This window comes from Palaemon carinicauda, chromosome 27, assembly GCF_036898095.1.
Source record: "Palaemon carinicauda isolate YSFRI2023 chromosome 27, ASM3689809v2, whole genome shotgun sequence".
Taxonomy (NCBI): Eukaryota; Metazoa; Arthropoda; class Malacostraca; order Decapoda; family Palaemonidae; genus Palaemon; species Palaemon carinicauda.
The window spans coordinates 83917078-83931710 of NC_090751.1; the positions used below are offsets into that span (position 1 = coordinate 83917078).

General features: G+C 38.9%; 1 protein-coding gene across 2 annotated transcripts in view; it reads right to left on the minus strand.

The window, feature by feature from the left end:
* The window catches only part of LOC137620779 (uncharacterized), a 650311-nt gene that overhangs the window by 557145 nt on the left and 78533 nt on the right, over positions 1 to 14633 (minus strand). For both annotated transcript variants that reach the window (XM_068351207.1, XM_068351206.1), the window contains exons 11-12: positions 12912 to 13071; positions 253 to 450 (exon numbers count right to left, since the gene is read on the minus strand). In XM_068351207.1, coding sequence (XP_068207308.1) covers positions 253 to 450; positions 12912 to 13071 — 358 coding nt within the window. The remainder of the gene's footprint in view (positions 1 to 252; positions 451 to 12911; positions 13072 to 14633) is intronic.

Sequence of the window (14633 nt, forward strand, 5' to 3'; positions counted from 1 at the left end):
TCATTCTTTTGGAAAATGCATGAAGTTTCTCAAAGTTATCAAAAATATGCAAAAAAAAAAAAATGTAAAAAGCGGTTTTTTGCAAGGACATACTAGTACGTCCATGGGGGTAAGGGGATGAGTTTTGTGAAACGTACCAGTACATCCACTGGGGGTAAAAGGGTTAACTGTTAAAAAATTTTCAGTTTTAATCAAATCATGGTAAAATAGTCGGAAGTAATTACAGACAACTCAAAACATCATAATACTTACTTGTGACACATGATAGAAGTGAGTTCCATAATGTAAAGTATCTTGTATTATGTTGATAAACTGAGTCTGAGCCATTGTATAATGATGGCTGCTTAATTCCTTGTGCAACTTAAGAAGGTCTTCAGAAATTTTACTTGCTTGTCCACCTCGCAGAAGGGACTCAGGAACATAATGTTCAGGAAGAAAGTACCCACCTTCCTTCATTTACAAAGAAATCACACTTAGAAAAGCAATTAATGGTTTTTAAAAGTAAAGAAATGTTAGTTAGAAGTACATTATACATTAAACATTATACAAAATGTAGCACACTATAAACCTCCAGAAGGCAGTAAAGTCGTGAACATGGTGCATATCTAATCAATTTGACTACTTGGCAATCTCTGGCTTACACTCAGGTCCTAATGCCATATACAATTTTAATGTCCAGACAAATTAATTTCTAAGATCCCTTTATTTTGTTTATCGACAAAGGAAAACTAAATGCATCAATAAACAAGTGCTTTTCATAAACAGCATACTTTCACACATTAGCAAAGAGCATTCACAATCATTATGGGTAAACTAATCGAATGCTCAAACAAAAGTATCAATGGCAGATTGAATACCGATAAGAAGAGACCTTAATGACCACGTAAGAACTGACAGAACTGATTTTGAGGGTGCAATTTTTTATATACTGTATGCTGGAGAAGTAATACCAGAATAACGCCTGTCAAGCATTATAGTTGTTCAACAAAATGTTTCAGAAGTCTAGAGATGATACAATGCTTGGAAAAATTGACGATGAATAAAATGTCAGTCAAAAGAATAAAAATGCAAAAATTTAGTAAAACGAATAAAAAAGTATTTAGAAAGACAGGTTCAAAAACTGATAAAGGAAGGAATACAACAAGCAGAAGAAATTAGCAGTAATAATTGTGTAATCTACATGTAAATAAAAAGATCAATGATAAGAAAAAGAGAAAATTCACATAGAGATGTACAGTATACAAGAGAAAGGCTAAAAATTAGGTAGCCTCAATAAAAAAAAGAGCTGGGAGGTATCAATTTAAAATAGACTGAATACAAATGGATATACTGATGGGGTAAAATATTTACAATGGTGAATGGTATGAGAAAAACATTATAGCAAATATTTGAAAACAAGGACAAAACAATAGATGGAATCACTGAGGCAATATTCTGAAAATCCTTTGAAAGAGAATCAATACAATTTGAAGGTGTTACCAAGAAAAAGAGACAATGAGAATAACACGAAAAAGCTCTAGGACCACATTTTCACGAGAGCCAGATGACTATTATTATTACTAGCCCAATCACAACCCTGGTTGAAAAAGCAGTATGCTACAAACATTAAGGATCTAATAGGAAGATTAGCCTAGTGAAGAAAATAAATAAGGAAACATATATACTATGTATGAGAAGTAATGAATAAAATATATAAATACTAAGATCACTAACAATGTTGAAATAGATGTCATATATAAAATATGAAGTGAGATTTATGTCATCCTTTACAACATAAAAGCATTTGCAGAAAGTTTGAAAATCTGAAATTCCACATATTCAACCCCCAAATAAGGAAGATCATTCCACAATCTGGTCACAGCTGAAATAAAACTTCTGGAATATTATGTAGTATTAAGCCTTATGATGGAGAAGGCAAGACTGCTAGAATTAACTATAGTCTATTTTTTATAGCGGTGCATATTTGCACCGACTCACAGGGGTGCCCTTTTAGCTCGGAAAGGTTCCTGATACCTGATTGGTCAGAAGTATTTTTGTCCGAACACCTTCATTGTTCTCAAATAATTACCAACTAATGTGAATCAAAACTTATTTACTAACCTATATTTCTCCATCAGATATGTTTTGCCAATAAACAATATGAAAGAATGAGTACATTATAAAGTATCTTCATGGTAAGTCTAAATTTAATAACGCAATCCGCCGAAGTCAATGACAGCCGCTCATTTTCGGATGTAAGCTTTGTAATTTTGTAATTTTTCCCATATTTTAACCCAAATTGGGATAAATTACACTCATCAAAAGTTAAATATGTTATTATAAACTTTCTTCGAATACCAGAATTTACCAAAAATATGGAATTAATAAAACCCGATATTTGTGAAAACTTATGGGGAGGTATAGGCACTATGGTCACCATCAACAACTACTCTTTGCAATCTATTACTTAAAAATTTAATAATGATACTAAAAAAAGACCCATCCACTTCACCTGTTTGAGTTTGAAAACAAGGGCTTCATAATTAAAGGCAGCACTAAAATCAAAGCCATTCATATGACTTTCGAGACCACAATCAAGAAGGGATTTCTGTACAGCATTGAAAAATGTAAAAAAGCCTGCTCCAAGGCTTTTGCAAAAGCCAAATTGCAAACTAGAAAACCAGATGATCACCTTCAGCAACATATTGAGGCGTTTTCAAAATCTTTAGATATTGGAATTATATAAACACAATTACCTAATGAAGTAACATTACCAATACTCCAATAAGTGTAAAAGAATCACTTCTTGCTAACACTGAAAAATAACTGCCATGCGAATGCTAGGCGAACACGTTGCCACTGTACTAGCCAGGAGGCTAGTAAAATAAAAATACCATTTGGGTCTATGCCTCCAAAATCATCAAGGTCCAGCTAAAATGTTTAAATTCCATGGGACCAAAAAGCTAAACTAGTTAGTTATGCCTCAGAAAAACAGCAATGAGGATGATCGATTTTCTCATTACTCTGCGTACTGTACTGTCATCAAAATCAGCCAAAAGGGTTGCATTTTTCTTTGGACAGTGAGTGACAGAGCCATCTGGTTCAAGAAAGGAGGAACTGTTAAGTCTACAACAAAGAGGGCAGATTTAAGGGTGTACTTTTGTTCCTGGGTTGTACCAGAAAGGGTTTCTTTTACAGTCAAAACTCTCTTGGAAATCATACAAAGGAAAGTATAGGGTCTGATGAGAAGGATAATTGTATGACAATATGGTCAAAATTAAAAGTGGTATGTGGAAGTTACAGAGGATTAAGATAGCTTGGTCATACTATAGAGTTATAGAAGGTGCAGAGAGAATGATTGAGAAAAATCGTTAAATCCAATATATGTTTTTATTTTTCCAGAAGCCAAATAGAGATCAAGAATTTATAATAAGGGAACTACAGTACCCAAAATTATAGCAAAGAGAAAAACACTGTATATTAGACCATATATTTTTTCATCCTTAGAAGGTAAAGTATAGATTAAGTACAAAGCAATAATGAAGGTAGTGAGTAGCAAAATGTTAATTTTCCATAATACAGGATCATGATTAAAGATAGCAGAAAGTGTGTAGGAAGGATATGCTCCTAATCTGAATTGTAAATATACAAGCAAAAAACTACTTAAATGCCCAAAATGAATAAGGAGAGAAAAAATGGTAGTAACGGTAAAGACACAACATATAATATTGGAAGGGCAGGTCTACGAATAAGTACATTACAGTATTATTATTACCTTGTGGATATACTGAACTGGGGAGCAGAAATTGAGAGGGTAAAAAAGAAGAAAGATTATCAAGCGGTTGGGTGAAATGGAGACACTGCTAAATTACGGGTAATTAAAAGAATTAAGTAAGCAAACAGAATAAAGCCCTATGAAGTATATAAGGCTTGTAATACTCTATGAAGTATCAAACACCAGAGGAAATTTAGAAAACTGTGACAACAGATCATAACCCTAAGATTCCAGGCCTGAGTAAATGTACAGTGGGTAGATCATTTTGAAGGAAGAAGTTTCAGAAATGTGTCTAAATGATAAAAATTAAGGATTTAAAAGACTGAAATGGTTTGGACATTTATAAGGGATGAAGTAAAATAAAAAAGAAAAGATACAAAAAAAAAAAATGGAAGAAAGCCTATAAGATGTCTTGAGAAATCAGGAAAGAAAGGTATAGAGGACTCATCTCCTGTCTAGGGCCATTAAGGAAAAAGCAGAGATAAATACGGTATGTTAATGATGATGGGGTCACCAGAAAACAGTTTTAGCTACAAAAAGTAACAAGTCCCTATTTTCATGATTATGAAAGAATAACTATGACTTTTCTTAAATGGAACTCAGAAAGTTTTTGTTACAAAAAGCTTATTTCTGGGTCGACCTGTGACGGCCGGTGAAAAAGTCCTTCTTTGTACTTTTTCTGATATAAATCTTCCAAATATACCAGAGAAAATTAAAAGCATGGAATGCAGAGGTTACAACCCTCGCGCGAGCACCTTGTTGGTGTCGTATATCTAACAAGGGCGTTTGTAAAACACTATTCACAGGCTGTCTTCCATTTGGATAATCCCTTCATCAAAGGGGGAGGGCCGTGACAGGCCCTAGAGAATACAGTTGGGTTACCCTACCGACACCTACCACTCGCGCTCACCAGGTCATCCTTCTGATTTGGAACTTGCAAACAAGTTGAGTTTTTTGGGCACAGTGTTTTTTCGAAGAGTTTCTCGTTATTTCAACATGACTGACGTTGCTACTTCACCCTTACCAATGTTAAGTACCATAGTTTGTTTTGGCAGCTTTTGACAGTACCGGGCATTTGTTCTGTTTCCAATATGGTGGTTTTTAGTTTTGGAAGCGATTGTCCTGCCGAGGTATCGGCAGCCATTTTGGGTTATGTTCGCTTCGGTAAATATTCTAGTTTTTTTTTGCCCATCTGGTACTCTGTCATCTAGGTTATATCACTTACGTTTTATGGCCTTTTTGTGTTATCATTAATTTTTATTAGTTTTTACTATGGTATTTATTTGCTTGCAAGTCCAATTTGGACCTACGAAGAATAGCGATTTAAAGAATAGCGAATTAAAGTTTAGCGATTTAGTCTGTTAGTTTGTACTCGCCTCAGAGGCTTCGATTTACTATATCCTTGTTTATTTGTTACGTTGTCGTTATTCTTCGTTCTTGGTTATTACAATTACTAAGAAAAGCAATCAATTTTATTAATTTTCTTGTTTTATTGTGTGATGTTAGTTTTTTATTATGTAACCTTGAGAGCGAAAACAGAGAGTGCTCGTTCCCTGTTCTACAGATATGAGCTATCCCTTCTCTCGTTTTCTTTGTTAGCTCGAGTAAGAGAGGTGAATTTCCCGTTCTCCGTTTTTATACGATCACGAGTTATTCAGGCCTCCTCTTAGTATCAGAGTTGATGATAGTACATTTAATATTATGAACGTTTTTATTGATGTGGTTACTGTTAATATAGCTAACACTATTAATAGGTACGTTAGTGTATGAGTCATTAATTGGGGTTGTTTTATACCGACACCCTTAGCTCCGCCTTGAGTTATGCTTAGCTCCGCCTTGAGTTATGCTCCGCTATAATGGATACTCATTGGGTGAGAACTAGTTATCGTACAGGAGCAGATTTTTGGAGTGCAACGGTGAAATCCGGCACTCGGACTCCGGCTGAAGCCTTTTACACACGAACCTTTGTCATGTTTGATCATAATTACACCGTTACGGCCCCCTTTTTCATCGTATCTCCGGCTTCACTGGAGATCACACAAACATTCATTGAGGTTAATGTTATCGTACTGGAGACGGTCACGATATTACGATGACGGGCCTTTGCTACCGGATCTCCGGTACAAACAGAGATCAAGCAGACGTCCAGAACTTTTTTCATCGAATCTCCGGCTTCGCTGGAGATAACACAAACATTCATTGAGGTTAATGTTTTTGTACCGGGGACGGTCACGATATCACGGTGACGGGCCTTTGCTACCGGATCTCCGGTACAAACAGAGATCAAGCAGACGTCCAGAACCGGAGTTAACAATGTGATACCGATGAAGATTTCACAGTTTCATTATTACGGTCCCTTTTTCATCGAATCTCCAGCTTCACTGGAGATAACACAGACATTCAGTATTAGAGAATGTTATCGTACCGCTGAGGATCACGTTTTCACGATGACGAACCTTTGTCACTGGTTCTCCGGTACAAACAGAAATCAATCAGACGATCAGAATCAGGGTATGAACCCTTTTTCATGAATAATCACAATATCGTTATTACGATCCTTTTCATCGAATCTCCGGCTTAACCGGATATCGTACAGGCGATCAGCATTGAGGTTAATATTAGTTTTCCTCTGGTGTTCACGTTGTCACTATGACGGACCTTTGTACCAGAGATTGTTACCGGAGCTCCGGTACAGACAGAGATCACTCAGACCACGGGTGGCCAATCTTTTGTTTTGCTGTAAAGGAAAGGATTTAACATGAATACAAAGTAAACTGTACTTACTTTAATGACACTTTGAATTTGCGTTGGTAATATTCATTAGCTATTCTTGAAAGTCCTAATAAAAATATATGAACACAACTATGCCTATATTTATGCATATATTTAATTCTAACTATGTATAAATATGGATAAATATCCATACAACATCGTGTTCAAATAGAAATAAATTGATTATGCCTATATTTATGCGTATTCAATTCTAACTATGCCTAAATATGAATAAATATCCATACAACATAGTGTTCAAATAAAAAAAAAATTGATTGTGCCTATATCTATGCATATTCAATTCTAACTATGCCTAAATATGAATAAATATCCATACAACATCGTGTTCAAATAGAAATAAATTGATTATGCCTATATTTATGCATATTCAATTCTAACTATGCCTAAATATGAATAAATATCCATACAACATAGTGTTCAAATAGAAATAAGTTTCCACTCAGTACTGGGAACCGAACGTTGGCCCCTTCTAATGAAGGGCCGGGTCGAGACCAACCATGCCATGAGAGGCTATCTACTGTTCCTTGAAACTCTGGTCAGTGAACAGATGAATCAATAGAATACTAATATCCAGTAAATAATGTTAGACCCGGTTCTGAACGTCTGAGTCAGGGGTGGCCAACCTGTGGCGAATGCGCCAACAGTGTCACATTTCACGAATACAAGTGTCGAACTATACCCCAAAAGATAGTACATTAAATGACTTTTCTTTAAAATCAATTTTTATGAGTTATACAGCTGATCCCAGCCTGTGAATAGGATCACTAACCAAAGTTCAAGGAACATCCAGACTTATGTCCCCTTTCTGTTACAGAAGGTTCGCCTACATGGTTCCCGTCAGGATGATGATGAATCTCTCTGGCCTGCAAGAGAGGCTCTCCGCCCTTGGGTATCAAGGTTGGGAAGAAATGCTCCATCTAGAGGTCCCTATCTCCTCAGAGTGTCCTCTCTAAGGTTGGACGACGACCCCATGGACGGGCAGGTAGGTGGGGATGAGTTTTGAGCCTTCAGCTTTGCAATTACCTACGTCACCGACCTAGGACCCTTAAAGGATCCTGATGTTCATGTTACCCTGCATAAACCGTGACTGCTAAAAGCAACACATTCTAGGGAAAACCAAGGGGCTATGACGGAGCTCAAAAGTATGGTGGTGAGTCGGATCCGTTCAGGAACTCGGAAGTTTCCCCCTACAGCCCCAGGCATATCGAAGTAACCTCCTTCGATAAAAACAATGCATAGAGATTTGCCTTACATGTTCCATATATAGATGGTACTGTAAATCTGGATGGCATAGACATCCTCCCTCTGGGGGACCTAGATTTTACTCCCAGGTACTAGAATTCCCGTTCAACGGATTCATTCGATTGAAAGAGATTGCCTTGGTTAGGTTAGACAAGGTACCGAAGGTAACAGTATTATTTCCTAAAGGGCAGGCCCGATCTGTCTGGACCAGGATGTTGTCAGTCTGGGGGGTACGATAATTCCAAGATCTGCCCTTCCAATTCGACCTACACGTTTGATGGTCTGATCGGGTTAGTTGTGGGAAATACGTTCTGTCTGAGGCCTCTATCAGACAGGAATCGATAGTCGGTTACCCACTCGTCATCACAGCCTTCCTCTGATTCGACGTCTATGCATCCAAATCCCCCTCATCAGGTGGTCTACCTCACTGATTCCCCAGGTACACAGCCCAACCCCGTTGGGATGTTTTACCTGCATACAGCCCTAGATCCGAACCCTCAGGCTCCTTTCGTGGACACCAGAGAGGAAGCTACAGGAGTAGAAGACAGTCTCGCCATCGAGACGGACCTAGGAAAAAGGGGGCTCGGAGAAGGAAAGTACCTAGATTCACTCCCTCACAACGCGGTGGTCCCGGTAGGGGGTAGACTTTACCACTTTCGAGACCATTGGACCTTCGGTCTGTGGGCTCATAGCATAATCTCTAAAGGTTTGAGGTGAAAATGGCCACAAGGTCCTCCTCCTCCACCAGTGACCTTCTCCCAGAAATCCACTCCCATCCTGAAAGAGTACACCACAGGGTTACTCAAGAAGAAGCAATCAAACGGGATCGATCACTGAAGTTCCAAAGGCACCTGTTCACAATTCCGAAGAAAGGCTTGTCGGCATTGAGAGTGGACCTGGACTTGTCAAGCTAAACTCTTACATTCTCTGCGACAAGTTCCGGATGTTGACTATCTCTCAGGTACGGACCTTACTTCCCCGTGGGACCGTCACCACCTCTGTCGATCTTACCGACGACTATTATCTTGCGCCTATAGCTCGAAACTTCTCTTCTTATCTGGGTTTCCGCCTAAGCAGGAAAGCCTTTGTGTTCAAGACATGCCCTTTGGCCTCAACATTGATCCCAGGATATTCACGAAACTGGGAGAGAGAGTGTTAAAACAACTCAGGAACCAAGAGATACAGATCATTGCTTATCTGGCCGGTTGGCTCATTTGGGCCCGGCCGGACATAGAAGGCAACAGAGCTACAAAGGAATTACTTCGATTTCTCGACAACCTGTGATTTCGGGTCAATCTCCAAAAAATCTCGCCTGCAACCATCAGGCCACTTAGAATGGTTAGCCATTCAGTAGGACCTTTCGAAGCACACGTTGTCTCTCCCTTCCAAAAGGTAAGAGGAATAGTTTCCAAGATCAAAAATTTTCTCAAACACAAACAGGTGTCCGAAGAGCCTTAGAAAGTATCCTCGGACTTTTCCAATTCACTTCAGTAACAGATCTCCTAATAAAAGCCAAACTCAAAGACATCAATCGAGTTTGGAAAAAGAGAGCTACAGTACCTATAAGAGACAAGGTCTCGAAGATCCCCTCTGTCTTGAAAATGAGACTACGCCCATGGTCCGAACCGAAGGACCTCTCCAAATCGGTTCCTCTACAATTCCCACCTCCACAAGTGACATTCCATACAGCCGCGTCTCTAAGTGGATGGGGGGATTACTCCGAACATCAGATGTTTCAGGTTCTTGGTCACTCGCCATGAAACAGTCCCATATCATTGTTCTCAAAGCCATGGCAGTGTTCTTGACCCTGAAATGGGGCTATTTTTTTTTGTTTAAAATTTACATTTACGTATGTAAAACAACTCTCTCTCTCTCTCTCTCTCTCTCTCTCTCTCTCTCTCTCTCTCTCTCTCTCTCTCTCTCTCTCTGTCTCTCTCTCGTAGATTGTTTTCCTGCTTTGCTACGTATGTATGATTTTATATAGATACGGTAAATAATATTTGTAATAACATATTTTATAAAAGCTTTTACTGTAATACCATTATTTATCACTTTCATCATGCGCGTTAAATTCCTTAGTTTGTTTACTGAGCGTACTTTATGACGCCGTCGTTTCAGGCGGCGTCATAAAGAAAAACATTTCATTTGGAAGTCCTAAGAAAAATTAAGTAAAACATTAGTAATAATCAAATCAACATACTGTACTGAATAATCAATATAATCGATGCTAAAACTAACCTATACACAAATGTGTAAATGCGTTTGTTTCTTCATTATAATCAGAGATAAACGTAAACAAAACATTGGTTGCCATTTTTATCGTGCTTTTTGGCGTGTTTAGTAAACGCATGATATAAAGTCGCCTTTAATATTTGTGCCTGTTTTAGTTTAGGGTACGTTAGTACATGCATTAAGTGTTCTGTACATTAAAAGGTAGTTTGTTAACAGTACTACGTACAAGGGAAGGTTTTAAAAGTCTGAATATACATGTTAAATAAATAGGTAAATATGGTGTCACTACTTCGCGGATTTTCACCTATCGCGGCCGGGTCTGGAACCTATCTACCGCGATAAACGAGGGTTCACTGTAGTGTCAGACAGCACAGACGCAGTACACTACGTCAACAGGGGAGGATCCAAGTCACCCAACCTGAATCAGATCCTGGTCACTATCTTCGCCTGGGCAACAGAAAAGAACTGGTTCCTGTCAGCACCTCACCTAGCGGGAGGCCAGAATGTGAGAGCGGACTCACTATCCAGGACGGATCCACTGGAGTCAGAATGGTCTCTAGACATAATTTCATTCCGGTGGATACTCAGGCTCGTTCCAGGCCTCCAGGTAGATCTATTCGCAACTCAGATGAATCACAAACTTCCTTGTTATGTGACCCCAACCCTGGACCCTCGGGCTTATGCCATGGACGCATTACCCCGGGATTGGAACCATTAGAAGAAGATTTCCCATGCCATGGACGCATTACCCCGGGATTGGAACCATTAGAAGAAGATTTCCCTATCTCCCCCAGGGAATCTTCTAAAAACTTTTACACAAACTACGCTCCTTCCGGGGCGCAGTGGCTTTAGTACCACCTCACTGGCCAAGAACAGTTGGTTTCCTCTCCTCCTCGAGTTGAAACTCAGTCCCATCCGGATCCCGTTCCTCAAACTGACCCGAGTATCCAAACTCACTGTGTCAGATTACTCAAGGATAGCCAAAACTCTAACTTTGTGGACTACAGGAAGTTGGCAGCTCGTAAAGACGCGAACATTGAACCGGAAAACGATCTCTTCATCGAATGGGACAAAAGGGACTCGACAATTCGCCAATATGATTCGGCCGTTAACAACTAGCAGGTCCCCTAAGAGTGCAGACCATACTTGTATGTCCCCGCATTTAGCCATCTCTTTCTTGAGGTTCCTATTTGACAAAGGCCTAACAGTTAGCACTTTAATAACCACCATCAAGTCAGCTTTGAAGAAGATCTTCCTTGTTGGGTTCAACATTAACCTAGCTGATTCCTATTTCTCATCAATCCCAAAAACATGTGCTAGGCTTCGACCTTCGGTTCGGCCACAAAAGGACTCTTGGTCTCTGAACGGTGTTCTCAAACTTGCGATGGACACGGACAATGAATCCTGCTCTTATATCACTCTTCTTAGGAAGACTTTATTTCTAACGGCTTTCACCTCAGGTGATGGAACATCAGAACTAGCAGCTCTCTCACGAAACCCGGAAAACATAGATTTCCTCCCTTCAGCCGAAGTACTCCTTTTCCAGACAAAGCTTTCCTAGCTAAAAAATGAGGATCCGCAAAATAGGTGCTCCCCTCTGAAGATTATTCTTCATCCCCAGGATTTTTCTCCGTGTACAGTCACACTCTCAAGGCCCTTTTTAGCTAGAACTGCCACCCGCTCGTCTGGCCCCTTGGTTATCAGGGAACAAGGAGGTACTATTTCCATTCACGGTATCAGGCAACAAATCCTCTACTTCATTAAACATACTAATCCGGAATCATTTCCCCAGGCTCATGATATACGGACAGTAGATGCCTCCAACAATGACTTCCAGAACAGGGACTTTGATGATTTTAAAAAATATACGGGTTGGAAATCCCCTATGGTTGTCAAACGCCAATATCTAAAGATCTTACAGGCCCTTAAATACCCGACGATGGCAGAGGGGAGCCTTATCCCTCCCCATTAATCTCCTCTTCTTCCTTTCTTCCATCTCTTCTCTTCTCCCTCCTACCCGCCACTCACACCACGTCGCCGCTCTCCTTGGTAGTTCGTTAGCCCTATGATATTTGCCATGTTTAATTCCTATGGTTCAACTGTTATTGTAGTTACCGTTCCTTTAATGTTTAGATATACTTAGACATGTAAGGTTTGATGCCTTTTGCGATTCGACACTCAGTTGGTTCCTTGTCGTCATTATTATTTAACCTTACGTTCCCTATGTCATTTGGCTGGTTGGTAATTGGACGATTACTTTATTATATCATAGTATTGTCGTACATGGTGATTGTATTCTCCTCATTATGTTATTAATTTATTGGGCTTGGAAGGCATTCTCTGGTACATTTTCACCGGCCGTCACAGGTCGACCCAGAAAAGGGATTTTGACGAAGAAAAAATCTATTTCTGGGGAGAGACCTGTGACGCCCGGTGAAATCCTTCCCGGTTATTTTTGTACGGACCCACCCTTTCCTTGCCAAGCCATATGTTCTTGCAGAAGGATGACCTGGTGAGCGCGAGTGGTAGGTGTCAGTAGGGTAACCCAACTGTATTCTCTAGGGCTTGTCACGGCCCTCCCCCTTTGATGAAGGGATTATCTAAATGGAAGACAGCCTGTGAATAGTGTTTTACAAACGCCCTTGTTAGATATACGACACCAACAAGGTGCTCGCGCGAGGGTTGTAACCTCTGCATTCCATGCTTTTAATTTTCTCTGGTATATTTGGAAGATTTATATCAGAAAAAGTACAAAGAAGGACTTTTTCACCGGGTGTCACAGGTCTCTCCCCAGAAATAGATTTTTCCTTCGTCAAAATCCCTTTAGTTTTGTTTCCTTCATTTTCAAATATCTATTCATCAAATAAAACAAATTCATAACATACTGTACCTGTTTTCTTTGGTCTCCAAACTCTGCTTGAAGGGCTAAGGCTGCTAACTGCTTAAGTACATTAGAAGAGACAGGCAAACGACCTTCCAACATGTCGTGACGCAGCTGGAGAAATAAAAGCTGTCTGGAGGCTGCATCCATCTCTTTTACATTATTAAACCTAAAACAGCAAGAGGAAGGATGGGATGATTAAAAAAAAAAGCAGTCTTAGGATACTTTCATTCCAGTCAACATGCCATACTTCAATACCAAATATTTTAGGAATCATAATCACATCTTCCCATATTTAAAGCCTAAAATTTCTTCTAATAATCAGAAAGACTTAACAAGTCTAGAATAAGGATTCTTATATGGCTGGCTACCTGATACAATATGGATTAAAAAAAAAAATACGTTGACTGCATCCTCTATTTCAGAAGATTAAAGAAGACTGCTTTACTTAAAGCTATATATTTCAACAACAATGATAACAGCAAAATTTATAATAGCAACATTATTCCTAAAAATAGTAAAAATAACTATAGAAATAGGAGAAATCCCTCTTCAATGCAAGTTTTATTTAAAATAATGGCTGCTTTAGCAGATGTGATTTTAAACTTTAACCTGCTTCCTCAATTTTTTTATTAGTTATTTTACAGCATTATTGAGATTTACTAAATTTGGCCAAATTCATTTTAATAGAAAATTTATTTTTCCAGGTCATAAATTCTTTCCTCAAATATAGGTGAGCAAATTCTTCATTTTTAGTATACTATATAGTATTCATTACTAAATTGGTAGTCAAATCTATATTAATGTTTCTTAGGTGTTTTGGAATAGAATTCAAGTAATATGGAGACATTTCAACTCTGGCCTTGGCTGGTCATTCAATATTAAGGATTTTTAAGAGAATTAGAGTTTGCCCATAAGCCACACACAGCGTTCATATTATCTTTACCCTTTTTTTTTTTGCCATTATAAAGACATAGCAAAAACATTCACCTAGGTATAGATTCTTTTTAAAAACTGAAAGTAAGAATGTAAAAACAAATGGCAATCAAGTGTCAGTAATATGTAAATTAAGTTATTCAGTTAGTGATAGTAAACGTCGTTCAAGAAAGAGAACTCTCGCTACTCAATTTTACTACAGTATATATACTTATAGCGGGAGATTCTCCCTCCAAGCAGTAACTCCCTCCTCCTCCCCCTTTTCCTCCTCTCTCATATCCCTCATGCCAACCAAGACTCTCCTTTTAGGGGTTGTGGTGGCAGATGTGGTAATGTCCCTGATTGATGAACGCCAGACTGGGGTTCGAGTCCCACTCAAACTCGTTAGTTTCTTTGGTCGCTGGAAGCTCACCATCCTTGTGAGCTAAGGATATGGGTTTGGGGGAGCTTATAGGTCTATCTGCAGAGTTATCAGCAGCCACTGCATGGCTCTCCTTGGTCTTAGCTTGGGTAGAGAAGGGGCTTGGGCACTCATCACATGTATATATGGCCAGTCTCTAGGGCATTGTCCTGCTCGATAGAGCAATGTCACTGTCCCTTGCCTCTGCCATTTATGAGCGGAATTTAAACCTTTAAAGGTAAAGTATGAGTTAATTTGTCAATATTTATTTTTTAGTGTGAATTTTAAATTTGTATTAACTTCTGATGAGGTGTGGGGGCTATAATTTGTTAACTAAATTCCATTATACAACTTAAAAAAATTAGCGTATATGTCTATTTATGGCCTTGTGAAAT